The 27,968-nt window shown below is 35.3% G+C and overlaps 1 protein-coding gene across 3 annotated transcripts; it reads right to left on the bottom strand.

Moving 5' to 3' along the window:
- CAND1 (cullin associated and neddylation dissociated 1) lies at positions 1–27,968 on the bottom strand. 3 transcript variants are annotated; one of them, XM_058190390.1, is made up of 16 exons: positions 27,533–27,968; positions 23,086–23,229; positions 22,941–22,985; positions 20,673–20,827; positions 18,985–19,108; positions 18,600–18,856; positions 18,403–18,508; positions 14,785–14,930; positions 14,273–14,565; positions 13,724–13,865; positions 9,775–11,268; positions 6,500–6,595; positions 4,995–5,164; positions 2,958–3,122; positions 1,336–1,443; positions 1–736 (listed from the first exon to the last, which is right to left on the bottom strand). In XM_058190390.1, the coding sequence occupies exons 1-16, from the start codon at positions 27,598–27,600 to the stop codon at positions 512–514; spliced, it is 3,738 nt and encodes a 1,245-aa protein (XP_058046373.1). In that variant the 5' UTR covers positions 27,601–27,968; the 3' UTR covers positions 1–511. The 3 variants fall into 3 exon arrangements, with proteins under 3 accessions (XP_058046373.1, XP_058046376.1, XP_058046374.1); XM_058190393.1 differs by lacking the exon at positions 27,533–27,968 and adding an exon at positions 24,128–24,601; XM_058190391.1 differs by lacking the exon at positions 22,941–22,985 and having other exon boundaries at positions 27,533–27,966.

The raw sequence follows: 27,968 nt of genomic DNA, 5'->3' as shown, positions 1-27,968 counted from the left end.
TGTGAACAAAAATTGTTTATTCCCACATGTTTAAAAAGGACATTTACTTGCATTTCCATTTTAAAATTGTACCTTAAGATGTATGATGGTAACTCTTCACAGTTTTTTTAAGCCTATCTACCAGGCAAAGTTAGATAAAACACAAAAGTTATTTGGTTTGGTTTCAAGAAAAAAATGAAAAGAAAAATCATGGCCACAAGTTTTTAAACTTTTAATCCTAAACATTACAGGGCAAATGGATGTTGGAATCTATTTCCATACATCATGCGTTTTAACTTTTATTTCTATTTAATGGGTATCCAAATCCACTAAAACATGTGTGGCTTACAACTTTGGAGTTATGGAAATACATATTCTGGAATAAATGCTAAAAAAACAACAATGGAAAAAAGCCAAACTGTCTCCATAAAGGTAAAATGGAACATTGTGAAGATTCGATATTTTTCTTTTTTTTTTAACTTGTAAATTCAGTGCATTGTACGGTTAAAATTAATGGTCCCTGTTTGAATATCTAACTAGTGTCCATTGATTCCAAATTAGTGGATGATGAATCTTTCTGGATGCTTTCGAAGATGGCTGCAAGCTCAGGATTAGAGCTTATCTGTGACTGAAATTCACTCATTAGTGGACTCTTTTCTGCTTCTGGAATAGTTAATAATGCTGCTACTGCCCTCATAGCTGATCGCTTCAGTTCATCTTGCTTTTCAAACTCTTGCTTCACAGAGTTTGCTTTTACCTGTTTTATTTAAACAAAATGATGTTTAGGTAGTAATTCAACAACAAAATTAAATTAAAAAGACATGCAAACAATGTAAATGCACCACACTATAAGTAGTATACAGTACTATCAGAATAAAAGTTCCTCAGAATGTCTTGCAACTTTCATTATTATCTGAAGAATTATCTATGAAGATTTTGTTTCTCTACCTTTTATTCACTACTGAAACTGTTACAAAATCTTATCTAGAATTAGAAAAAACTCATGGTAGGAACAAAAAGTATCCTGATCCTATGAACTTTAATGAAGATTAAAAACAATTTTGATAACAGAACCTGTTGGAGGGAAGCAACTTCTGGACAATGAACCGAAGCCAGCAATAAGACTATTTTATTCTCATGTAAGAAGAGAAAGTGAGATTGGTGGGAAATAGCCTGATAGGAATGATGCGTTTGTATCATTCTTCTTGGAAAAATCATACAAATTACTCTCATAAATCACAATTTTAGAAAAAGTGAGGTGTCTCAGGCTTAATACCAAGGGTTGGTGATTGGTTCTGAATTAATGCAATTATATTTTACAAATTGTATATTAAGGTAAATAAATTCATACAGCACCTTGGTTGTACATGTAGCACGCAAGGGTTCAACCAGTCTATCCAGCCTCTGCAGTACCGCACTTGGACACAAAGTAGATAGTCTCACCAGCATTAAAAATGTTAACATCTGGTTAGGAGAAACATAACTTAAATAAACTGGACACTGCAAAGAAATGTTGCACTCTATGTATCTTCAGAAGATCAACCATTCCTTTCTATTTTGTCAACCCCTCCAAGTTAGAGTTCTGTGCCCATTGAGTATGCTATTAACCTATGTAATGTTTGTTGTTGTTAGTTGTGAAGTCATGTCCGACCCATCACGACCCCATGGACAACATTCCTCCAGGCCTTCCTATCCTCTACAATCCTCTGGAGTCCATTTAAGCTCATGCCTACTGCTTCAGTGACTCCATCCAGCCACCTCATTCTCTGTCGTCCCATTCTTCTTTTGCCCTCAATCTTTCCCAGCATTAGGCTCTTCTCCAGTGAGTCCTTCCTTCTCATTAGGTGTATGTAATGTCATATGTAATGTTACACAATGTAATATAATGTATAATGTAAGTAATATGTGGCATAACATATGTAATGTGTGTGTACTATTATGTATAGGTAGTCCTCGACGTACGACCACAATTGAGCCTGATATTTATGTTGCTAAGTGACAAATTCATTAAGTGAGTTTTGCCCCATTTTACGACTCTTCTTGCCATCTTTGTTAAATGAATCACTACAGTTGTAAATTAATAACATGGTTGTTAAGTGAATTTGGCTTCCCCATTGACTTTGCTTGTCAGAAGATTGCAAAAGGTGATCACATAGCCCCGGAACACTACAACTATCATATATGTGAGTCAGTTGACAAGCATCTGAATTTTGATCACATGACCATGGGGATGCTACAATATTTGTAAGTGTGAAAAATGGTATAAGTCGCTTTTTTCCAGTGCCTTTTTAACTTTGAACAGTCACTAACTGAACTGTTGTAAGTGGAGGACTACCTGTATTTAATTCCTGCTATAACTTTGATTTTTCTGTGGACATATATTTGTAGGTCTTATTTCTATTTTAACACAATTTGTTAACTATCAGAAAATAAAATATACTTCATTGGCCATCCTTTCTAGACACTTAACACTGGTTCCACCTAGATGTATTTTTTCTTCAAGTCAATTATGTACCACCAACTGCCGCTTTTTGAGCAAGATCCCAATGCCTTTGTGCCTCCATTGCTAATTAGTACATGCCAATGCTGATGGCATTCCTACACAAAGAAGTACCAGCAGGATTGGTGCTGCTTTGCTTGCACTTTGTCCTATGTGAAGGTGGAAAGGTTTCTGTCAATTCTGAAGATAATTCAAGCCATCTTTCATTAATATGGGTCTGTGCCTTTTATCTAATTAAGGAAGATGCAGACTGCAGCAGTCTTGCTCAAGATGTGGCAGTTGTTTTAACCCATCTTCAACTGTTACTGGCACAGAGGAGCTCCCGAGGCAATAACAAATCATAGAAACTAGGCATTTGGTGTTACAAATAGGTATTTAAATGCCCAATCTTTTTATTTGAAACATTTGATTCCTAATACATATTGCATTTGCACCAAAAATTATGTTACTATATTACATAAATAGATAACAAACTAACCTTAATATCATAGTGATCTTTCAAACCGTCCTCAACGTGGTTTAGGAATTCAAAGATGTCTAATCTATCCAGACAGCTATCTAGTAGAGTATACATACACTCAAAAGCTGCCTTTCTAATATCAAGACCATCATCAACCGTATGTTTAAATGGCCCCATTTCAACCTGCAAATCAAATCAGAAAATAAGAGCATTCATTAAACTTAATTATCAGTTCTTAATAATCTTTGAAGGAATGTATTGAAAAATGATGACCACAAGGAAAACTCATAAGGAAATTCCAGAAACAAACTAAGGCTCTAGAAGTTAACTTCATTACAAAATTCCATTACTGGTCCCATTTTCATGGCACTGTATTTCAGTTTCTAGTTTAAAACTAAATGGATGTTTACAATAGTCACTTAACAAGAATTAGATTAAATTCTTAGCTGGCTCTCAAATTGTGCAAACATGTTTTAAATGATTTAAAATAATTTAAAACATTTAATGATACTCTAAGGAAGGTGTGTCCAACTTGCATGTGGCCCTGAACAGCTAGTAAATGTAGCCCCACAAAATTGTAAAATTTTAACATTATTATGTAATTTTGAGTAATATTTATATACATTTACTATTATTTTATATGCAGCCCAAGACAATTCCTCTTCACTCAGTGTGGCTCAGGTAAGCCAAAAGGCTGAACAGCATGCTCTAAAGCAGGGGTGTCAAACTCACGTCATCACAGTGGCGTTACGTGACATATCGGGACTTTTTCCCCTTCGCTAAAACGGGGGTGGCCATGGCTATGATGCATCTGGCCCGTGGGCCAGGAGTTTGACAGCCCTGCTCACTCTAAAGAATACCTTAAGCAACATAAACACAGCTGCAATTCTACATGCACACGCACACATACACGTGCACATACACAGAAGTAAGTGACAGTCAAAAAACAGTAAATAAGAACAGATAATCTATTATTATTATTATTATTATTATTATTATTATTATTATTATTATTATTATTATTATTATTATTATTATTATTATTATTATTTGCATTTATATCCCGCCCTTCTCAGAAGACTCAGGGCGGCTTACACTATGTCAAGCAATAGTCTTCATCCATTTGTATATTATATACAAAGTCAACTTATTGCCCCCAACAATCTGGGTCCTCATTTTACCTACCTTATAAAGGATGGAAGGCTGAGTCAACCTTGGGCCTAGTGGGGCTTGAACCTGCAGTAATTGCAAGCAGCTGCTCTTAATAACAGACTGTCTTACCAGTCTGAGCCACAGAGGCCCCATCTGCGTTGTTAGTGCACTTTTTAGGGCAGAAATAAGAAAAGGCACTCTGCTTTATCTTCCCAGAAATAATGCTTAACCTCTTGAAATAATTCTGCTAATTTAATTACATGCTAGTTTATAGTAACAAGTGCTTAATATAAATATTCAAATTCCAATCTGCTTCTTTCACCTTTTTCTGAAAAGAACTACTGAAGTTTTGAATGTAATCTATGAATTATCCAAGTAAAAAAATAGACCAAGGAATGGAAAATTATGTTCACTGTTGAACTACTTCTTCCTAGCATTATTTCCATGCTAAGGCAGGGTCCACATAGTACTGAACTCAATATTAAACTATTCAAATGACATTTGCAAAAACCAAATGACACCAGTGAATAAAATTCCCTGAATTTCACTAATTCCTAAAGTGGCATTAATTTTAGTATTTAACAGGAGGTCTTAGTAATCAGTCCCTTATTTATCAAAGAGTTAGCAACTTTTCTCAGGCAGTGGGGATTTCAACATGATGGGTTTGTGTTTTTATGTGACATAAATAATTGAAACTTTGCAAAATTTATTTAACGTATGTTGCACTTCATATATGCCATTTAGTACTACTGAATGTTATGTCTGTAATTACCATTGTAACAAAACAGCTGTCTTCAAATTAGAGGCCAAACTTAAATAAGGATCTGAAACTTTAAATAGAAACCATTTTTATTATTTGGACACCACAACCTGCTTACTCTTCAGTCAGTAGAATTTACATACCTCTCTTATTAGTTCCTTTCTCACTTTCGTTTCATTATAAAGATGCGGAAGGACCGTGTCTAAAAGGTCTCTTATTAGTGATGGTTTATTGTGTGCTGCTGAATTAAATGTTACCAGAGCTACTCGTCTCACATTAAGATCTGGATCTTCCAATGTTTTTAGAAAATCACCTGTAATAATTAAACACAATCTGAGTATGGTATTGTTCAACATTTTATGAAAAATACAAACACAAAATGTATAATCTGCTAAACCAAATTTAGAGCAAAACTGCAGCAAGTCTTTCCCCTCTTATCCCCTTCATGGTCAAGGTGATTTGGACTGTTGTACCAAGGGATAAATAGTGAGTCTTGGTTCAGATAAGAAATACAGTAATAACCTAAATGAAGTACCTTCATTCTCAATTGTGTGTATAATTTATTCTCAAAAACGTATTTACAATTGTGTACAATCCAGTTGTAAATATATAAAGTGATTTAAAACAAACCTATATATGTAGTTTTTGTTTGCTTGAAACCAGTTTTTATATAAACTCACAGCTATTTTACTGATGCCTTAAAATACTCCTTTTAAATAAATGCCACATTTATTCTTTTTAGATCACAATGTGCATGTTTGGCTTCATGACTTAAGAATTTAATCCTGTAAATAAGCAGGATGAAAGTAATTTTTTAAAAGAAAAATCAAATGGAAAAATATCAGTAAATAAATTGTATTTTGCCAATTAGTTTTGCAAGAATCTCTTTTTTTCCCCCTAAAATTGAGATTTTCCCAAAACTGTATTCAGCAGTTCAGAAGAATTCATGAACTATGGTAGTTATACTTAGAAAACAAAAGTAAAAGTAGCTTCTTGTGACTCTGCCAGGCATTTTTCTTTTTTGGATATTTTAATCTCTAGGGATTCACTCTGTTTTGCTAATATCTATATAGGAGGAACACATAGGGTCCAATGATCGTTGACAGCTAATAAATTTAACAAATTTAAGTAAACACAAAATAAAATAGACTGGCGCCCTATTCTATTGTTTATAAGCTGCCCAGAATCACTGAGACTGAGTGAGCGGCCACATAAATCTTATAAATAAATAAATAAATAAATTCTGGATTCAGAGAAAAAAGATGTTTTGGAATGTAGTAACTTAGGAAACACTTGCTGGCAACTCTTTAAGTAACTGAGACTATATGCACTTGAAAGACCTTTGTCCTTTGAATCTGAAGTATGGCATAGCTCTAGCAATTAATGGAAATTATATAGAGAGTTAGTTTTTTTTCAAGAGCTAACAGCTGCTTCTGATGGAAGCATTACTTGTTGCTTCAAGGCATAAAAACAGGCATCTACATCACCTAGTATCTACCATTGTCCTACTTAAAAGTTCAGTATTCCCAAAAGACAAATTAAGCAAAGCACACCTGCTGATTCTTCCCCATCCCTAAAACTATTCTGGAAATTACATTACTGTATATATGTTAAATACTCCAGTTAAAATTACTGTGATCTCACTCACCTATACAATTCTTTAAAAGTGGGTCTATGGGCTGTGGGTGATCAGAGATAGTGAACTTCACAGCAGTGACTACCGAACTCCGAGCATATGATGATCCTAATAGTAAATAATTGGCAGAGATAATAGAACATTTTTATTTTCTGTGTACTGTACGGTGGAGTTATAAAAATTACAAACATGTTAGTAATAATACTATTGGTGCTTTATCTACAAAATTCTATGGCATGTCCATTATAAATTACAGAAATCATTTCATATACTTGGCATATGTATTATTATGACCCCTATGTAATATTATAGTTTAAAACTCGCCTTGTTTTCAAGAACTATTATTCTTTATTTCACAGTGCTTGGTTTGATTTTTGACTATTTTTCTATTTTTCAAACTGTGGTATTTTATCTTTGTTTTAATTTGATATTTCTTTACTTTAATTTCTAATAAGCATCCTGGGAACCGATTTTAAGAGCAAGGTATAAATCCAATAAACAAGACTTGTTAGATTGGCAATCTTTAGCAGACAATGTTGCCAGTCACTATTTACCTAAAATTATCTCAGTAAGGAATAATTGCATATGCTAACTTCAGCCATAGGAATAGCGATAATAAACCAAAATGTACCAGTGCTTTTGAATAGAAGCCAACTGTATATTGCCATTAGTGGAAGCAGTTTTGTTGACAGAACAAGATAGGGGCAATTATTCTTCCCCTGCTCAATGTATAAAATTCATCAAAATGCTCTGAAATGATTTTCCTAAGAAAGGGAAAGGGCAGAGAAGAATTGGCTCCCGAGGACGTGGACAGGTTGTTGGGGAGGCTTCACGGCACGACATGTTTACTGGACCCGTGCCCTTCCTGGCTGGTACTGGCCACTCAGGAGGTGACACGAGGCTGGCTCCAGAGGATTATCAACGCTTCTTTGTTGGAAGGGGTTTTCCCTGCCGCCTTGAAAGAGGCGGTGGTGAGACCCCTCCTTAAGAAGCCCTCTCTGGACCCAGCTATTTTGGGTAATTATCGTCCAGTCTCCAACCTTCGCTTTGTTGCGAAGGTTGTAGAGAGTGCCGTGGCGCGACAGCTACCCCAATACCTGGATGAAGACGTCTATCTAGACCCGTTCCAGTCCGGCTTCCGACCCGGATACAGCACGGAGACAGCTTTGGTCGCATTGGTGGATGATCTCTGGAGGGCTCGGGACGGGTTATTCCTCTGCCCTGGTCCTATTAGACCTCTCAGCGGCGTTCGATACCATCGACCATGGTATCTTGCTGCGCCGGTTGGGGGGATTGGGAGTGGGAGGCACCGTATATCGGTGGTTCTCCTCCTATCTCTCCGACCGGTCGCAGACGGTGTTGACAGGGGGGCAGAGGTCGACCGCGAGGGGCCTCACTTGTGGGGTCCCTCAGGGTCGATTCTCTCGCCTTCTGTTCAACATCTACATGAAGCCGTTGGGTGAGATCATCAGTGGTTTCGGGGTGAGATACCAGCAGTACGCTGATGACACCCAGCTGTACTTTTCCACCCCGGACCACCCCAATGAAGTTGTTGAAGTGCTGTCCCGGTGTTTGGAAGCCGTACGGGTCTGGATGGGGAGAAACAGGCTCAAGCTTAATCCCTCCAAGACGGAGTGGCTGTGGATGCCGGCACCCCGATTCAGTCAGCTGCAGCCGCGGCTGGCTGTTGGAGGCTGTTATTGGCCCCAAAGGATAGGGTGCGCAACTTAGGTGTCCTCCTGGATGATCGGCTGTCGTTTGAAGATCATTTGACGGCCGTCTCCAGGGGGGCCTTCCACCAGGTTCGCCTGGTCCGGCAGTTGCGCCCCTTCCTTGATCGGGATGCCTTATGCACGGTCACTCATGCGCTCGTTACCTCTCGCTTGGATTACTGTAATGCTCTCTACATGGGGCTCCCCTTGAAGTGCGCTCGGAGGCTTCAGTTAGTCCAGAATGCAGCTGCGCGGGTTATAGAGGGAGCTACACGTAGCTCCCATGTAACACCGATCCTGCGCAGGCTGCACTGGCTGCCTGTGGCTTTCCGAGTGCACTTTAAGGTGTTGGTTATGACCTTTAAAGCGCTCCATGGCTTAGGACCTGGGTACTTACGGGACCGCCTGCTGCTACCACACGCCTCCCACCGACCCGTACGCTCCCATAGAGAGGGACTTCTCAGGGTGCCGTCCGCCAAACAATGCCGGCTGGCGGCCCCCAGGGGAAGGGCCTTCTCTGTGGGGGCGCCCACACTCTGGAATGAGCTTCCCCCGGGTCTACGTCAAATACCTGACCTTCGGACATTTCGTCGCGAACTAAAAACACATCTCTTTATCCGCGCGGGGCTGGCTTAAATTAGTTTTTAAGGGGAAATTTTATTAATTTTAAATGGGGTTTTTTAGTATGGAAATTTTTAATCTCAGGCTAATTTAAATAAGTTTTTTAAATATTTTAATCTGTATATTGTATTGTTTTATTTTTGCCTGTACACCGCCCTGAGTCCTTCGGGAGAAGGGCGGTATAAAAATCAAATAAATAAATAAATAAAATAAATAAATTCCCATTGTGCCAGCAGAACTGGTATTAGTACATTTGATTAGATCTCTTATATCCATCAACATGGGTATAATTTTTCTTACACAAGTCTACCCAAGGTGACTCTCCAGGAAGAAGTAGAAGTGATCAGGTGTGTTGTTGCTGCCAAATATTTTTTATTCTTCACAAATTTATCCAAGTATAGTTTTACTAGTTACAGCAAAAATAAATTAAATCTACCATGTAATATTTAAATAGTATTATTCCTTGATAGTGTGATCCTTTTAGAGAAATAATTAAGCTTCAAAAAACAGAGGACAACTAAGAGGATTTCTTGCTCCACTGGTCCTAACATGAATTGGACAGTTTTAATTATTCTGTAAAATCTTGTACAGAACAACTGTAACACCCATTTTTCTAGTACTTCTGTATCTCCCATAAATATTAGACATTGGATTGTCAATCTATTCTCCAAATGACTAACACTTATTTTTTTTAATAATATCCAATTTATCAGATATTGCATTTTATCTGTACCAAACCTTACAAAATAAACGGATTCAAAATATTTCAACAGACATAACAAAAATTTTTACGTATTAATGAGATTTATTTAAAAACTGGACAGTTGAACTTCCTTCTATTCATACCAAAATCCATTATTCAAGTCTGCATTAATTATTACTACTGAATAATTCAATAATCTTCTGAATGTTATTTCCAAAAGACAATACATATATATTTGAATATCTACAAACCTGAGGCCAAGTATCCTTTGAGGCGTGGAAGCAGAGTTTCTGGATCTATTAAAGTAAGTTTCCCCAAGCATTCAGCAACAACATTTCTGGTACCCTCTTCTGCACACTCACAATGTTTGAGTAGCAAAGACCAGATGCTCTCCACATATGGTTTGAGACCTTGCACTGTTGCAGAGCTAATTATTTCCTTTAAGGAATGAAGCAGAAGGTATTGTCTTTTAGGCTGACTAGTTATTTCTTGCAAGACAAATGGGAGATATTCTGGAAGATTGCCGACACTAATACTTCCCAATGCATATGAAGCTGCAGACTTCACTTCTTCACTAGGAGAGGAAAATGCTTCTAAAATTACAGATTTTAGCTCTAATTGTCCACTTAAATCAATATGATGTCCAACTTCCCCTAGAGAAAGTAAAGCTAAGAGACGAATGGAATCTGTAGATCTTGAGTTCTTGACATCTTGGATAAACTGACCTACAACTGCTGGTCCCTCTTTAGGACATGCTCGTGTAAGGGCAGCTACACATTTGGCAATTGAATAATAAGACTGCTTGTGAGTAAGTGCTGTATTTTGTGAGTACACTGGACCTGTTAACATGCGCAATAAATCCATATATCCTAAGTTGCTTGTCCCAGTCACAACCAGAGCTTGGAAAAATTCTAGCATGGCACTAAGTGCTCCACCTTGCAATAATGGTGACCGTACCAGCCCAATAAGTTCATTCAATATAGAACCACTGATTTTTGAGAGTGAGGAAGGATAAACTTTAGCCAGAGTGGTCAGAAAGCTGATGGCCATTTGTGACACATGCATATCACTCTCACTAATAAGAGGTGGAAGTTCATCTAGGACAGCATCAATCATAGCAGCTGTCAAGCTATCACTGTAGTTTTTTATTAATATGTCCAAAGCAGACAGAGTTCCAAGTTTCAAAGCACGTTGATTCTTTCTGAGGAAAGAAGCAAGAATTGGAACGCCTTCTCCTAAAATTGGCCTCAGATCAATCTTCAGAGGTGAACCAGCTATCAGAGTCAAAGCCTTCACAGTGGTTAGTCGAGTTATCTCGTTTTTTAGTCTCTCTAGAAATATCTGAAGAGTATTAGGTAGATCAGAACCAAGATTGTCTCCAAGACTGCAAATGATTTGGCCCATACAAGAAATTGCTCTCTCTTTCACTTCTTGATCAATGTCAGCAGCTTTCAATCTCTTGATTGTACAAGTAAATAAATCTTTGATATAAGGACTGGCATCAAAAGAGGAAGGCTGATCCAGAGGACGTATGACTTTAACCAGCTGTTGGGTAACTAGAAGTGCCTCAGATGTTATTTTATAAAATGGATCTCCAACACATGCCACAACAGGAGGCACCAATGCTTGGACATGAGGATGAAAAACTTGGGGAGCGTGATTACAGAGGATCACATACAAACAAGATAAAGCATCTATCTTCAGATTAGAAGAACTTGATTTGTCATTCAATGAAAAAATTATGCCTGTAAAAGAATGTATAATTAATTTGCATAATTTTCTGCTTCAAATATACTTTTCTTATAGTTCCAAACATCTGATTTAAACTAAACATATCAATAATTCTATGAATTTATATTTAAGTAACACAAAAATTAATAAGGGAAATAGATATTATCTCCATTTGCTATCTGCATTTCAATAAATATTTTGTAACCTGTATGTCAAATATTTTTCTACTATTTACACTATTGAGAAAACAGTAAATTCTTACAGAACCGCACCTCTTCCTGAAGAGGTTGGTGGCTATCTTAGTAACACTCTTTGATGCAGCTTTTTTCCACCAAAGGCCCAGTGACTACAAAAGCAAAAAATACTTACTGATAGTTAATTGACTATGGTCATTTCTTTCTGTTTCTCTCTAATACCATAGTAAACTTGTGTTTTGGGGATAGTCAGGTCACAGTGATTTGGATCAGAAAAGCCTTGTATCCAAACTATATGGGCTTCAGCAGATACATAATCTGTCTGCTTGTTTACTATGTAGCACATAAGGTCAGAATTTTATTGCACCTATAATCCACTATCTGCATGATTAGCCTTTCAAAGCCTAGTTCAAAGTTTTCTTCTCATTTTTTAAGGCCTTAAATTGCTTAACATTCATTTACTGAAATATTTATCTTATACATGCCAGCCCAATCTTCATCACCTTTGAAATTGGCACAATGGTGGCATCAGTAGCAAGGTTCCATAGCCAACTATCCAAACTACAGCATTCTCAGTTACATCATACCCACTATGAAACTCCTACTCCTCAGAGATGTTCTTCAACACTGCAATTTTATTAACTCATTTTCAAATTTCTCTGCCAAGCTTTCAGTTCTTCCATGATATTCTGCTAGTCATCTATCAGTGATTTTATCCAAACAAAATTGAGATTTAAAAAATCCAATAAATAAACAAATAAATGGCAATGCCATTTATAAGGACATAAGTAACATTTCTTTGGTTCAATCATCTACCAAGAAGTAATGCTCCCACCAAAACCCTTTATAGAAAGAATGTCAACATATTTAATCTTAGGTTGCTTTTGATAAAACAACAGCCTAGTTACTCTATATCAGGGGTCTCTAACCTTGGCAACTTTAAGACTTGTGGGTTTCACCTCCTAGAATTCCTCAGCCTGCTTTGCTGGCTGAGGAATTCTGGGAGTTGAAGTCCACAAGTCTTAAAGTTGCCAAGGTTGGAGACCTCTGCTCTATATAAACAGAGAGAAAACCCCACTTTCTTCTAGCAATGAAGTTGTTACCTAGTTGACTAATGAAATGTTTGCATGAAAACAACCAAATCAGGAAGCAAGGACTCCACATGTAGTTTCTTAACCCTGAGCTACATGTATTGTCTCCTTCTGTAATGCCATATCTTAGCAGCAATCATTTAAACCAGTGATGGCAAACCTTTGAGACACTGAGTGCCCAAAATGCATGGGCGTGCATGCCCAAACTGAAAGGTGTGTGTGTGTGCACAGACATGCACAGACATGCGCACACATGAGCAGCAGAGACCTGAAGATCAGCTGGCTGGCGGGAAGCGGGGCACCCAACACTGTCAACGCAGCAAGAGATAAGATCTTTTTCTTTCGTGAGCTTCTGTTTCATTGTTTGTAGGGAAACAGAAGCTCACGAAATAAACACCATGGAGATCTGACCTGGGGCGATGGCGCGTTTGCCAGCAGAGAGGGCTCTGAGTGCTACCTCTGGCACGCATGTCATAGATTTGCCATCATGGATTTAAACCTTTACTTCATTTAAATAAGGAACAGAGCTTGATAGACCATGGTCTTAAAATAATAGTTTGCAGCAGAGTTCTATCTATAATTTAACCGTTGTCATGATTTTGACACAATTTAACATAAAACTAACAGCTGTTCCATGAAATTGGAAAGATTTATGGCAATTTTATTTAGAAATCTCTTCTCTCAATTTTGTCCTTTCCAGTCTTTTCTTTGCATAGATATTTACTTCCATTGCATCTTTCCTGCTTCTCTATAAAACATTTCCCTAAAATTTATCCATGTATTTACTCCTTTCAAACTTTCAACAAATTAGAATAATAGAAAAATATTTTGAAATCTTTAGCATTAATATAAAATATTCTATTTCGAGAAAACATTATTTCTTCCCTGCTCCAATTTATAAATATTTGACTATTATTTTGGCTATTATGCTTTGTATTCTAAAATGCAGGGGTCAAGTCAATCATCCCAAGAAAGTTCAAGCATATAATTCAATTTGGATATTTGGGTGATACTATTTGGAGACTCAATCACCAAATAGCGTATCTGAATTGAATTCTCATATAATTCTACAGAATAGTTGTACAATGGCTGAAGAAGACATAGTATTGACTCAAAACTAATCAGTGCTTAAAAATATATTAAAAGTTCACAATAGTTTTTAAGCAAAATCCACAAAATCATACCTGGAACAAGTACAGGAATGTGTTGTGTGAGAGCACCAGGCAATACATTGACCAATTCAGTTAGCATATTAAAACAGCACTGACGAGTCTTCACACTTTTTTCCTTCATCTGTTTATGCAAAGCTTTAACAATATTGGGAACCTGTAATTATATGTGCATAAGATAATCCAACCATTACTCTCCCTATACAAATACACAAATTATGAATGGCTTTTAATGTAACGATAGAAATAAGAATACAAGATGAGCCCTGCTGGGTTAGGCCAAGTGCTCACCAGGACTAATAGTCTGTTCTCAGAATATTTCTACATTCAGACACTAAGTACCTTTCTACTTTGTTTGATGCAGTTGTTAGACACCTTCAAAAGCAGCTGTCTAAAAGCTGAACAGCATGATTCAAGCTTCTATATCACATTTGTATTTGTATCTGATCTAGACAGTTCATTACAGTTAAGAGTAATATAATTGCATACAGCTTTAAACACACACACACACACACCACTTTGCATAATCAAATATTAGTGCTATGGATGCTTTTCTTTACTAACCTGACTCTGAAGCATTGTTAAAGGTGTTTCTCCTTGCTCCATTGCATCAGGATCACAGAGCCAACTCTGTACAGGTCGAGTTTGTTTTAGAAGAGAGAGGTATGCATGGAAAACATCTGCTTTTACATTCTCCTCCCGCTCTTTGAATCTTGCAATTAAAGCAGGGGATACTGTCTTATAGAACTCTGGCAGCATTTCATGCCTTGTACTGACCACAGCATCCAAGCATTTTGCAGCTGCACGTCTAACCTTCCAGCTCATGTCATCATCATCACTATATTCATCATCACTCCCTTGAAAAGAATAAAAGGATATCAGATTATATGTAGTCATGATTAAAAAGAGATAACACTAAACTATTTTGTTATGTGTGTGTGTGTGTGTGTGTGTGTGTGTATAATATATAAACACACACGCACACATTTAGCAATTGCTAATACAGACCGACTGTAATACTAGTTTGCATTTTATAAAATTTGTATATATATAGTTTTATTTCTAACACAAACTACCTTGGTCATCATCATCTCCACCATCAGCATCCATAGCATTTTCATCTTCATCTTCATCATCATAATTGTAATTGGGATCATAGGTAAGGTACTTAAGACAAATGTTTATAATGGTGGTTACATGAGGATAAACTTCTTTAGGGCATCTGTATAATAAAAGTAATTATTAGATGACTATTAATAATTAAGCATTATTACATTTAGTTATATAAAGAAAATGTAAATGCTGCTATTATGCTTATGCCCTGAAGCATCTATATATGGCATTCACATTTTAACATTATCGGTAAATCTGCTCCTTTTATTCTCCTTGAGAATCTGAAATTCCCAGGTCAAGCTGTTGGAATGATAACTTCTTTCCTCTAAAAATAAGTGCCTAACATTTAGGACGAATTTAGAGGGCATATGTTTTCTAGGGAAGTGTGTGTATTTAAAATATTTGCACAGCTGACCATGTTGTATAACATATTTCTGGACGGCTAATCAAAATTTCAAGCAAAACTACTGGTTTAATATGGCAATGTGCTGAGGCGATGATGTCAGCGCTCTTTATTAGTTAATTAGTAAACAAAACAAATCTCTTATCTGTCTCCATCCAAATAATTTGTGCAATTTCTCATTTGATTTATTATAAGTGTGAAATGTATACTTATGTAAGAAAAAATTCCTCTTCTGAGGAATCAGCTTTTAGCTAAGCCTGGTATGAACCAAAAAAACCCTCTGTAACAGAAAGTGAAAAAGTATCAAACTAATCCATTTGACACTTAACTCTCTTCAATGTTTAGAAAGTTAAACAATGACAGAATTTATGCAAAAGAAAATCATCCAGAGCTTTCTGGATTCGGATCAGAGACTCCAATGCAAGAGAATATTTGTAGCTCACAATTAGATTGTGCTTGGTGTTCTTCTTGCAGACATTTCATTGTCAAACTAGGTAACACTATCAATGCTAGAAGGGAGTGGGTTTGCTGTTATTTTTATATACAAGTGGATTGCCTTGTCAGTGTTGGTGAGGATGATCTTGGAAATTTCCTTGATTGGCTACTGTTTACTGTTAGCTTGTTTGTCTGCATTGGCAGTTCCTTGATTGTATTGTTTACTTCTTGATTGTTGGTCTAATATTAATCTAGGTATTAATCTCTGCTAGCGGGATATTGATTGCTGGTGGGGAGGTGCTAGTCTTTTTTTTTCCTTTTTGGCTTTCTCTTTTGAGCAGTATGTAGAAATTATTTATTTCTACGTGCCTGCTGGTGGCTGATTTGTCTGAGTGCCAAGTTTCCAGGAGTTCTCTAATGTTTTTAGGCTTGGCTTGGTTTAGGATGGTCAAATTTCCCAGTTGATACTATGGTTGAATCTATCCAGCTGTTGTGAAATTACGGACTTTTCATCATGTCTCCTGACTGCTTCTTGGTATTCAGGGATGTGCTCTGTTAGTCTTCTGCCCGTTTGTCCTATATAGTGGCTCTTAAAATCTTTATTATGTATATTGTAGACAATTCCTGCGTTTTTTGAGGGGGGGGGGCGGCAGCTGGGTCTTTTGGTTTACTTAGGAAGTTTCGGAGGGCTTTAGTTGATTTGTGTGCTACAGTGATGCCATGTAGTTGTAATTGTTGGTGGTTTCTGAGATGTTTTTGATGTATGGCAGCATTATCCTTTTTACAGTTTGTACTGGTTGTACTATAGTAGATTGAGTGGTCAGGCAGTTTTTTATAAAGTTGCCTAGGTATCTATTTTGTTGGAAGATGTTGTATAGATGATCTGTTTCTTTTTTTCCAATGTTCAGAGTTGCTGTAGTGTGTTTGTGCTAATCTAAATAGTGTTCTTACACAGCTTCTCTTGTGGGAGGTTGGGTTTTTACTTTGGTATAGTGGAGCACTTAGTGGGTATTTTTATGGTAGACTTGTGTTTCTAATTTGCCATCACTGCCTTTACTGATGACAGTATTCAGGAAAGGTAGCGTTGTTTTCTTCTTCCCTTGTGAATTTTATTCCTTTGAAGATGCTGTTGATAGTTTTAAGTGTTTTCTCTAGTTGGTCCTTTTTATTATAATAAAGGTGCTATGTACTGGATCCATGTTTTAGATTATTGACGTGGGAGTGCTATAGATTCAAGGTGTTGCATTACAGTGACTGTTATGAGTCCTGAAACCATGATCCTATGACTGTTCCTTTGATTTGTTGGTATATTTGTTTGTTAAACTGGAAGTATATGGTTATAGATTAGTAAAGGTTATAAGGTCCGTGATTCTCCATCTTTCAATCCAGGTATATTTGGTTAGGCCTGGTGTGCTGTGTAGTAGTGCTGTCATGGATTCCTTTTCTAGTTCTGGATCTATGGATATGTAGTATGTGACATCATATGAAACCATGATTTCATCTTCTATACAACTGGATCAAACTAGACAACCAAATCAAGAGAACGTTCAATGACTTTACCAAGAAAGATCAAATCACCAAAGATAAAATAGCAGGGATCTGTCCTCCCATGCTCTATGGACACTCCAAAACACACAAGCCAGACATACCTCTCCATTCAATTATATTGTTACTACTTACAACATTGTTAAAAGAACTGACAAAAAAGCTTGGACAATTCACAGAGAGAAGTAAATATTCCATCAACTTCCCACTACAGTGCCTCCAAAGAATCAAAGACCTGACTGTAGATGAAGATGAATTTTTCAGCTGTTATTTACAAGACTTCTTCCCACCTCGTAAGACCAAAACAACAAAAATGCTCACTTCTTTTATAGATAGTATAAATAGTAGAAACATTTATCAGGTTTGATTAACACTTTTCAAAAGAACCAATTGGAAAATCTAATATAAAGCAATTCAGTATTCTATATGGTATTCTATTGTATATAGTCTATACAGGTAATCCTTGACTTACAACAATTTATTTAGTGACCATTTGTAGTTACAATGGAACAGAAAAAAGTGACTTATGACTATTTTTCATAATTATGACTGTTATAGAAACCCCCATGGTCATGTGATCTCATTTGGATACTTGGCAACTGGTTCATATTTATGACAATTGCAGTATCCTAGGGTCATGTAATCACTTTTTGCAACCTTCTGACAAGCAAAGTCATTGGGGAAGCCAAATTCACTTAACAACTTTGTAACTAATTTAACAACTGCAATGATTCACTTAATAACTGTGGCAAGAAAAGGTGTAAAATGGGGCAAAACTCACTTAACTAGTGTCTCACTTAGCAGCATAAATTTTGGGTTCACTTGTGGTGGTAAGTTGAATACTTTACAGAATTCTAAATATATATCAGGTAACATGCTTAAAATATAATATAAATGTTTTATGTTAGATTTTCCAATTGGTACTTTTGAGAAGTGTAAATTTTAAGTCCCAGCACATCTCAAGCACCAGATAAGCATACCCTATTAATTGTCTTTTGCATATTAAGAAGACAGTACTTTGAAATAGTTATATTATTTATCTTACCAAAATAATTCAGAATTAGTAAAAGGAATAAAATTTAGTTCAATGACAAACACTGGAAGGACTTCATGATTTCACAAGAAAATAACTATTTTTTTCTGTGATTCTACTATACAGGTAGCTAGGAGAAACCAAATAAAGCAATGAATACCTTACCTCCTAACAAAAGATTCAAATGCTTGAATACAGTATTCTCGAAGTTCATCATCATCTATGTTACAAAATTTTACTACTAAAGGGATAATTTTCTCAAGATATTCACCTGATGGCAGAAAAATAAAAATATAATTATGAAATGTTTAACACTTCACATGAAAATGAGAAAGACTGCAGTACTATATAAATTTATTTACCTATCCTATGACCTGCTTGCCTACTGATGGCAGCAATACATTGAATATAGGTTCTTGTTGTTGACATGGAATCATTTTTTGATAGCTCGGTCAAGAGATGTTCAATGAGGTCCACAAACACTATGTTACCACAGCTCATAACAAGATGACCAAGAGCAATGATGGTTCTTTTTCTCACAGCAAGCCTTGGACTAGTTAGCTGAGGAAGCAGACACGTCAGAATAGAAGGATGGAAGTTCACAAGCAGTCCTCCTTGCCTTAAAACATTAAAAAAGGAAAATCAATATAACAAATTATATTGTCAAGGCATTTTTGAAATAGGCAAACATGAACCGGGCAGTTTGCAGAAATACTGCCTAAGAGCATCTTTAATGTGTATGTTTACCTGCTCAACATGTCAGCCATGATGTCCAAAGCCTCTAACTGAACAGACACATCCTCTTGCTTTGCAATAGCACTAGTAAGTCGACCAGTAATTTTTTTACAAACATTAGCTGCTAATGCAGAGCCTGAAAATCAATGCAATGGCATCAATATTAAAATAGTAATTATTGGTAAAGATCTGTAATATTTCCAAAATAAAATGCTACTCATTTTGTAATACATGATGTAACTGAATAAATTAAAAAACAATTCTATTTTTATTTCCTAGAAAGGTATAAGCATAAGTGCACAGCATGCAAAAAAAAAACAAAAAAACCCCACATGCATAAGTGACTGGAATTTATACACAACTTCTTACTTAAATTTCCAGTTATAACTCAGATCTTTTTGAGAACGATCTAGGAAAAGAATATTAGAATACCATGCTGGTAAAACTAAGTTGCACCATGTACAAACAGTACAAACTGTTAGATTTTTTCCCCTCCTGTTTCCCCACCACCAGATTATTTGTTCTTTTTGTTCTTTCATAAAAATAGCACTATACCTAATGTCAAAAATAAGAGAATTATGACATCACACAAATTGAATTTTACAAATCAATTATAAATTGTAAATATATGGAACTACGTAAGTGAGCCACGTTATTCTCATTGATGTTTGTTATTTCATTCAAAGACTAACAGCACAGAAGCAATGATACTTTTGCAATATTTAATATTCACTATTGTCAGATATTCTCAGGATCCCAATTGGCAAATTATTAAATAAAATTAGATTAGTTACTATGAATTATAGATACTTTCAATTTGAGTCAAGATGTTAATTTGCCCATTTCTAGTAATTTCATTTTTTTAAAAGTACTGTCACAGACTGACACTAGAACAAAGAGGATAATTTACTCCTTTGAAAGTGTTCTTTTATTTAAATGAATAGTACATGAAGAAAATATTTTTTCCATAAGAGAGATAATTCACTTATCAATTTTATGGTGGAAAGCAGATCCATTCAAATTAGTAATTTTACCATTTATAAAAGGATCAGTATAGTTATCACATCCAAAATTTGGATGAAAATTTGTGTGATTTAACATCAAGGACAAAAATTGTTGTAATTGTTGGTCAAGCTGATAGCTAGGATAATGAGACTAAGTAAAGCAAGAGAGTAAGAACAGATGAGAATTATGAAACCTTTAGTAACTGTCTCAAAACGGCTCATATACTGACATAAATAAAAAGTTGCTGGTAAAGACAATTTAAATGCACTACTATAGACTGCTCTGTGTGAAATTTCATGTCACACTGTACCTCTCACAAATATCCCACACAGTTCAGGCAGAGTTTGTTATTAAAAATGAGCTGAGTTATAATAGAGTTTGCAGCATAAATCTTGGGCCATGCTTGCACAACACAACTGTGTCACATAATACTATACAATAATATTAATCAAGGACCAAAATGTCTATCGGCTTTATTTTTTAAACTTTTCCTGTTCCCTTTCTTGAAACACATAAAATCCAAGCTGGAAATTAAAACAGTAGAATAAAGATACTTAAACAGCAAAAAGAACCAATTACAAATCAAATATTTAAAAATAAAATATTGGTTGAACTTCATTTGTATTGAGATTGACCAACTAAAATCAAACTAGATAATAATAAATGATCAAGAGAAGGAAATTAGAAAGATTTACCGCTAGATGCAGGAGGAAGTTCTCCAATAACTGTTTTTAAACCAATACTTGAAATATCACGTAGCTGCTCTTTGTCAGAAAGCATGTTAGTACAGAGAGTATCAACAATTGTCTCTACTTGGTATTCTTTCACTTTACTCACCAGGGGTCCAAGACTGGAATGAAACCAAAACAATTTAAATTGTAATTAAAAATATAAATAAAACTCTTGAGATACCATCAACGCAAAGGTTTGTGTTTCCATTCATTTAAATAAACCAGTTTCAAATCAAAGAATGTATTGGATTTGCTTCTATTTGCATATTTCCATTTGCTTCTATTGTACATAGATATTAAAGTTATTATTTAGAAGGTAATCATTTCAAGAAAAAAAGAGAGCATTGCCAAAAATATATTTGTTAAATTTCTTTAGTGAATACCAAAGTATAAATCATGTAATTTTTGTGGATTTCACAAAATATGTTTTATTAAGAAAACAGTACAGGTTGGTTCATTATGGTATTTCCATCACTAACATGGTCCTTAAATATGCTGAAGAAAGCAACGCTATACCAGTTCCATATTTTTGCAAAAAAAAAAAAAATAGTTGGAAATGTGTATGATGTTACCAATAACTGAATGTGACTTGAAGGAGACTACTCTACTTTAGAATTATAATCTATTGGCACCTTTTATATCAAATATTTGGGGACTGTAGACTGTATCTGAGACAGATAAACAAATCACTATATATAATTACTCAAATCTAAAGTAGAAAAGGTAGGTACCTTGGCAGGTACACAGGCATGAACATTGTACCTGCTGGCATTTTTTAAGGATCAGTTCATAGATGTCTGGTCTTAAGACCCTAGTTTAATTTAAGAAGGCACATCCTATAGTCACTTCCTGAATGCAATTGTCAATCTCCATCATATGAAAAGAAACCATATTTTTGATCTCAAATCTGAAGCATAAAATTCTCTAATGGCTTTTCAAATCAAACATGCATGTATTTTTTTTAACAGTAGGTAGCATAAATTAAGCAAACAATCGGTCACCATGTTTTGAATGCAGCTAAGAAATGTATCATTACTGACTGAAAGAAATACTTATTTTAATAACTTTTCTAAGGATTTTGAATGAAGCCAAGAAACTGCTAAGCAATTAAATTATTTTGTAAAATAAAATCTAACAAAAAATAAATCAGGAACGTATTAACAAAGCCAGTCATTTTGCTAATCTCAAATTACTATATTAACAGCTGTCACTTTCTACAACATAGACTACTGAAGAAACTAGCTGATCCATGAATATTTCTCATCATATTTCAAGTATAAATACAATAATGGAAAAAACAGAACTGTGGTAAATAGATTATCTTGGGAAATATTAAAATTATTTAACAATGAATTTGAAGTAAAATCTCTCAATGAAAGTTTATGTATATGATTAATTCAAATTTGAATGTTTATTTAACAAACTATTCTGACTCAAAGATAAGTTTTGTTCCCATTCTTATTTCTATATAATCTAATAGCATTACTTCTAAGTAATCATAATTCTTAGAATAAGGAAGATATCTGCTTTTTCTTCAGTATAAAGAAATGTAAAGTTTCAACATTTTTAAAGCAGTTAAACTTTTAAAAAAATCTATATTATGTTTGGCAATAACAAAAACTCCATATGTAAAAATATATAGACATCCGATTTATAGGTGATATATCTATTCTCAGAATACACAGGCTAATCCATGGCTGTGAATAAGTCAATGTGAATTTTTGCCATAAAAATCACTGTACTTGGTTTTATAGTATCACTACTTCTGGATTCAAATAATAAAATAATTAAAATTATTTTTCTTTTATACAGTAGTCAATTACTGTACACTCGGTTAGCTAATTTCAAAGTGACTGCATTTTCTCATGACAACAAATAGAATTTTATGTCTTTTAGTAGACCATATGCAAGTATTATTTGGTTCTATATAAATATATTAAAATGAATTACATTTAATTCTCCATTAGTAACAACTATAATCAGATGTAAGGACCACTGTTGGCAAGAAGACAAGAAGGAATGAAACAAACATGTCTGTTTCCCTTTGTAGTATGTAAGATTTAACTGATGTTATAAAACTATCAATGACAGTATGTGGACGTAATTAAAAACGTACATTTTTTCTAAGGATCATCCAGTGAAATTGGATTCAAAAACAGTTCAAAATAATCAACATAGATTCATACATATTATAAACTGATTCACAAACAAGAATATCTTGTTATCTCTTACCATGTAACGTTGGAGATCATAAGGTCACTGGGCTTTCCTGACTTCCTTATAGAATGATGACAGAACAGATAAACCAACTCATATTTTCTCAGTATAAATCAAGACAATTGGTATAAAATAAAGTGCCTGATCAGAAAATACATACCATTTGACTGCTAAATTTTGCACTTCACCGTTTTTATCTTCCAGCAACTTCAAAATCATTTTCACAACCTTCCTTTCACTATCATCATCTAACTTGATAGAATCTTTTTGTAGTTCAGTCATCAAGTCATTTGTTGCCATAAACCTTTTTTAAAAAAAGTCATTTCAGTTAGCCATCAGTTTTACATCAATCTAATAATTAATAATCTCAATAACTTCAAATATGTTAGACTTTATGTAAAATAAAGTAATATACTTCAATTCTGGAGAAAAGACTTCAAAATGGAGTGAAAGAAATGGGGGGAAAGCATGTTAAATCAAACTATCTTCTCTTATCTGCACAAGACCACCAACTGTCATAAAAAATGAAGAGAAAAGGAAGGCAAAGATAATATCAAATATCTATTCTTGTTCAACTTTTCAATTAACTTTCAGCATACCGATAAGTCCATTAAGTAAATATTTAAGTATCAACAATAGAAAGCAAAAATAAAAAATAAAAAAAATGACACTAGCTATTTAACTATCCAGGTAAATAGTAAACTGAAAGACTACCGTAATTATGTCTGAAAAATTGTCTAGTTCATTATGTTACTAGAAAAAAAAAATAACTAAACCAGAGAATTGGAAGAGTCCATGTCTTTGTTTTGAGGCATCAGTTTAAATCAGTGTTTTTCAAACTAGGCAACTTTAAGATGCTGGCTAGGGAATTCTGGGAGTTGAAGTCCAAATATCTTAAAGTTGTCAAGTTTGAAAAACACTAGTCTAAATTAAAGCACTAAGTCAGCTATGTATCTGGCATCTATTTTAATATATCCCGCTACCACCTCCTTCATTAATTTGTTTTGTTCTTACATTCCTATATATATTCTATTTATTTCATCATCCTTATATATTACTTACATGCTAAATTTAGATAATTTATAGAAATAACCAATGTATTAAACTATTAAAACCAGTCACTAAAATAAACAATATGCAATTAAACACAATGTTCACAATTGTAAACTGAATAAAAACACTGAGCTCATAAATGTACATACTGTTCAAAAAGCTTTTTAGAAATGCCCTTATGTCATAATTTATGATGTCACCCAGATTTCAGGAGAAGCTTGATTCAGAAGGATGAAGCTGCCATTAAAAAGATTGGAATTCAGCCTTTCAATCCCCGTCTCCTGAGGGAAGGAATCTGTAATGTCCCCAATTGGGCTGAATTCTGTTTGGAGAAGATGGTCCGAAAATTACGGTTACCATTAGAAAGCTCTATTCTCCCCCTAAACTCAACTGAAATTTGCCTTTTTGTAATTTAAGCAATATTACATGTCTTGTATGATATGACCAAATTTATTTCGAGAGAAAACTATATCCTTTTTCTATATGGCATTTTCCTATACTCAGTCTGTTTTTGTTTAAAGCTAAACATATCTGTCTTCTCAAACTGTCTTCATTGGACTTAGCCAAATTTCTCTAAATCTTCATTTTAAGCAACAAATTAATTTCAGCCTCAGAAGAACTATAACATTTTAAAATCTAAAATTAAGTAAACTTAAGAACATAAATAATGCAGATATACACACCCAGGCAATACAAAATCACATATAATTTGTAAATCAAATATTAAGTTACATGTTCCATTAGCTAGAAATATGGGAATTATATGAAAATTAGTATTAAACAAAATGACTAGAAAAAAAGAACTGACTATATGAGATACCAAGAACCTCACATAAGCTGAATTGATAAAGTATCTTCAAAAAATAAACATTTAATAGGTGAAATTTCTTTCCTTTCACTGCATGACTCTTTTATAAAAGTCTAAGTGGAAACTGGAGTTGATTCAGTCTTTTTGTCTAAATGAAGGTTGACTTAACCACACAACAAACTCTGAACTCTATGTGAACTTAAATTTTAGAAAACATTAATGAAATTTATCCCTCTAAAAAGATATGTGTGTGTGTGTGTGTGTGTGTTCCATTTCATATTTAATCCTAATACTTTCTTAAATTATTGGTAAAATATTAAATACTACCTCTAATATTATCATTAAAATAATTTTGCTACTGTTACATTCAACCTAAATGCAACTAAAAGCTATTAAATGTTTTTTTTTCCTGTAATGTGACTTGCAACTATTATATTTTGTTGAATAAAGGCTTACAGTAAGTCCCTTTATATACGTATTTAAAGGAAATATTTGGAACAGCATTTTCCAATTTGATGTTATTCATACATACTGAAATTATAGCAGAAAGATATACAGAAGCATAGTGCATTTGAAAAGAGAAAACCGGCATGGAAAAGTCCGCTGCATCTGTGAGGAAAATGCCGCATTCATGCATTATTTAATTTTATATTTACTGTTTCATTGTGTAGTTTTATGTGTATTATTATTACTATTACCTGCGCACTGTAGAGTAGAAAGGACTTGTAAATATTAGATGAGTACTTCCATGCCTCTTTTACAAATATCCAACTTAATTTTAATTAATTACAAAGTGGCATCACTTTGTACAATTGTGCTTTAAACTTACTGATATTAGGACCTACACTGCATTGTTTCATTAAAAATTATAAATCTGACTCTAATTTGACTACTGTATTGACACTGGTGAAACACAACCTATCATGATTAGTACTGAAGCTGATGCAGTAGCACTACACCATAGTTAAAGTTAAATGGAAAATGAGAGTTCACGCCTGATAAGGAAGTAAGTATTTAATTCCATACTGAACTTCAGGAAACATGAAGTACTTTACATGGGGGAGGGGGTATGTGCACACATGCGTAAGTTGAATATAACAAGTGAAAACATATAATTTTGGGGTGGAAATGCAGGTAGTCCTTGACTTAACAGCAGTCTGTTTAGTAATTGTTCAGTTATAACACTGAAAAAATGACTTATGACCATTTTTCACACTTATGATCACTGTAGCATCCCATGGTCATGTGATCAGGATTGACACACTTGACAACTGACTCATATTTATGACAGTTGCAGTGTCTTAGGGTCATCTGATCACCTTTTAAAATCTGACAAGGAAAGTCAAGGAGGAAGCCAGATCCACTTAAAACCCTGTCTTCCTTAACATCTGCAGTGATTCACTTAACAATTGTGGCAAAAAAGGTTGTAAAATGCGATAAAATTCACTTAACAATTGTCTTACTTAACAACAGAATATTGGGGTTCAGTTGTGGTTGTAAGTCAAGGACTGCATGTATTTTATAATTTAATGGAATCAATCTGCCAACAGCAAACTTAGCAATACTTAAGAAGCCTTTTCTTTTATATGTTTAACAACAGACTAACAAATGATCATTGTCTGTCAATGCTGCTATATTGTGACACATTGTTGATGAATTTAATGTCCTTTACAGATAGTTATAATTTTCTATGTCCTTATGTAACTTAAACCTTGATGCAAATGAAGAGAATCATTTATTTCATTCAGCAAACATGCAAAAGAGGATTTACAAGTATGCCAGTCTTCTATAATAAATATTGGGAATATATTCTGAAGAATATCAAAATGTATGAGAACAGGAAAAATAAGCCTGCTTTAAATTATGCATCAGATACACCAATCCAACCTCATACCTTTAATCAGAGAAAATGTTTCAATTAATTTAATCTTGTAATAGCAAGATTTTCAGCAGTTTGCAAAACTTTTCAAACTGCAGCATTAGAAATATTAATGTACAATCTGTTATTGCAGCAGGTGTGGACAGGTTTTACACTTAAATCACTTTGCCTTTTATATCAAAAGAAAAATGAGTGAGATACTCAAATATTCAACACCAGTAGCATCTTCAACTAAGCCAGTATTTTAATATTTCTAAACTAAAATTCTGTATTTATTATAATATCTTTAAGATGCATGTTTCTATTGTGAATTCAAGTTATATTTATACCTTAGAAACAAATTTCAAAGAGAATAAAATTTCGGAAAGATGCGACATTAATCACAACGGCTTCTCCACTCCACATACACAAATTAAAACATTTGGTTTAAAAATGTTTTTAAGTAGGACTGAAAAAGACTAAGGACAGAAACGGTTACAATCTGAACACAAGCAAGCGTCCTGCTGGCAGAGAAAGGGCTTCTAGGACAATTTACGGAGTACAAGAGGAATAGGGAGCGTAGCAAAAAGAGGGAATGGGGTTAACAAACTTCCAGACAACTTCTAAGGGAGAAGGGCCGCCTCAAGACCGGCCTCCAAATCGCAGCCATGCAGACTCCAAGCGAGGCACAATAAGGGACTCCGGTTCTCCTGCTTGACGGGCCTCAAATCAGGCGAAAGACAGGCTGGGTGGGGCACCCTCTCCCAAGAAGCCGCTCAGGCCTGCCCGCTCTAAAGCATCCCAGCGCGGACATGGGGAGTCTCCTTCAGCCTAAACAGGCGGAAAGCTACCTACTCACAAGTAGGTAGGCCAGTCTCGGCCTCTTACCTGAAGTCCTTGTCACTCGACGTCATTTTCTCCAGCAGGTTGGAGATGTGGTATGAGGCACTCGCCATGATGATGGTCCCGGTGAGGGAAGCGTCTGGCCGGCTCCACGTCGCCTAGTGCTGTGTGCGGGGGAAAGAGAAGGTGAAACGGGGGGAGCGAGGGCTCTGCCTGGCAGGAGACTGGCGGCGCCTGCTTGGCGGCGACGAGCCGTGCTTTCCCCGAGGCTTTCCCCAAGGCGGGGGTAGGACGCGATGACGGGAGGATTAGCGCGCGCGCTGTGGGGAGATCAGTATCATCGCCAGCGGCTGCTACTCGCGCGGGAAAAGGCGAAGGACAATCGCGAACGGTCTCGCTCAGGCGAATGGAGGCGGACGTAAAGTCCCACCGTCTGTTGCCTCGCGCGAGGACCTAAGGTCAGGGTTCAAAGAGGGCCTCG

This window comes from Ahaetulla prasina, chromosome 7 (genome assembly GCF_028640845.1).
Source record: "Ahaetulla prasina isolate Xishuangbanna chromosome 7, ASM2864084v1, whole genome shotgun sequence".
Taxonomy (NCBI): Eukaryota; Metazoa; Chordata; class Lepidosauria; order Squamata; family Colubridae; genus Ahaetulla; species Ahaetulla prasina.
The sequence above is the reverse complement of the archived record's forward strand: the minus strand, read 5'-3'. Positions and strand labels throughout refer to the sequence as shown.

Bases quoted from the DNA above. Each gene is read 5' to 3' on its own strand.
- CAND1 (XM_058190390.1), bottom strand. From the start codon at position 27,600: ATGGCGAGTGCCTCATACCACATCTCCAACCTGCTGGAGAAAATGACG. The intron at 22,986-23,085 runs GTATGTATTTTC...TCATTCTATAAG, and splicing joins CAAAATTTAGCAGTCAAATG to GAAGTCAGGAAAGCCCAGTG. The intron at 14,566-14,784 runs GTAGTTTGTGTT...ATTCTTTTCAAG, and splicing joins TGGAGATGATGATGACCAAG to GGAGTGATGATGAATATAGT.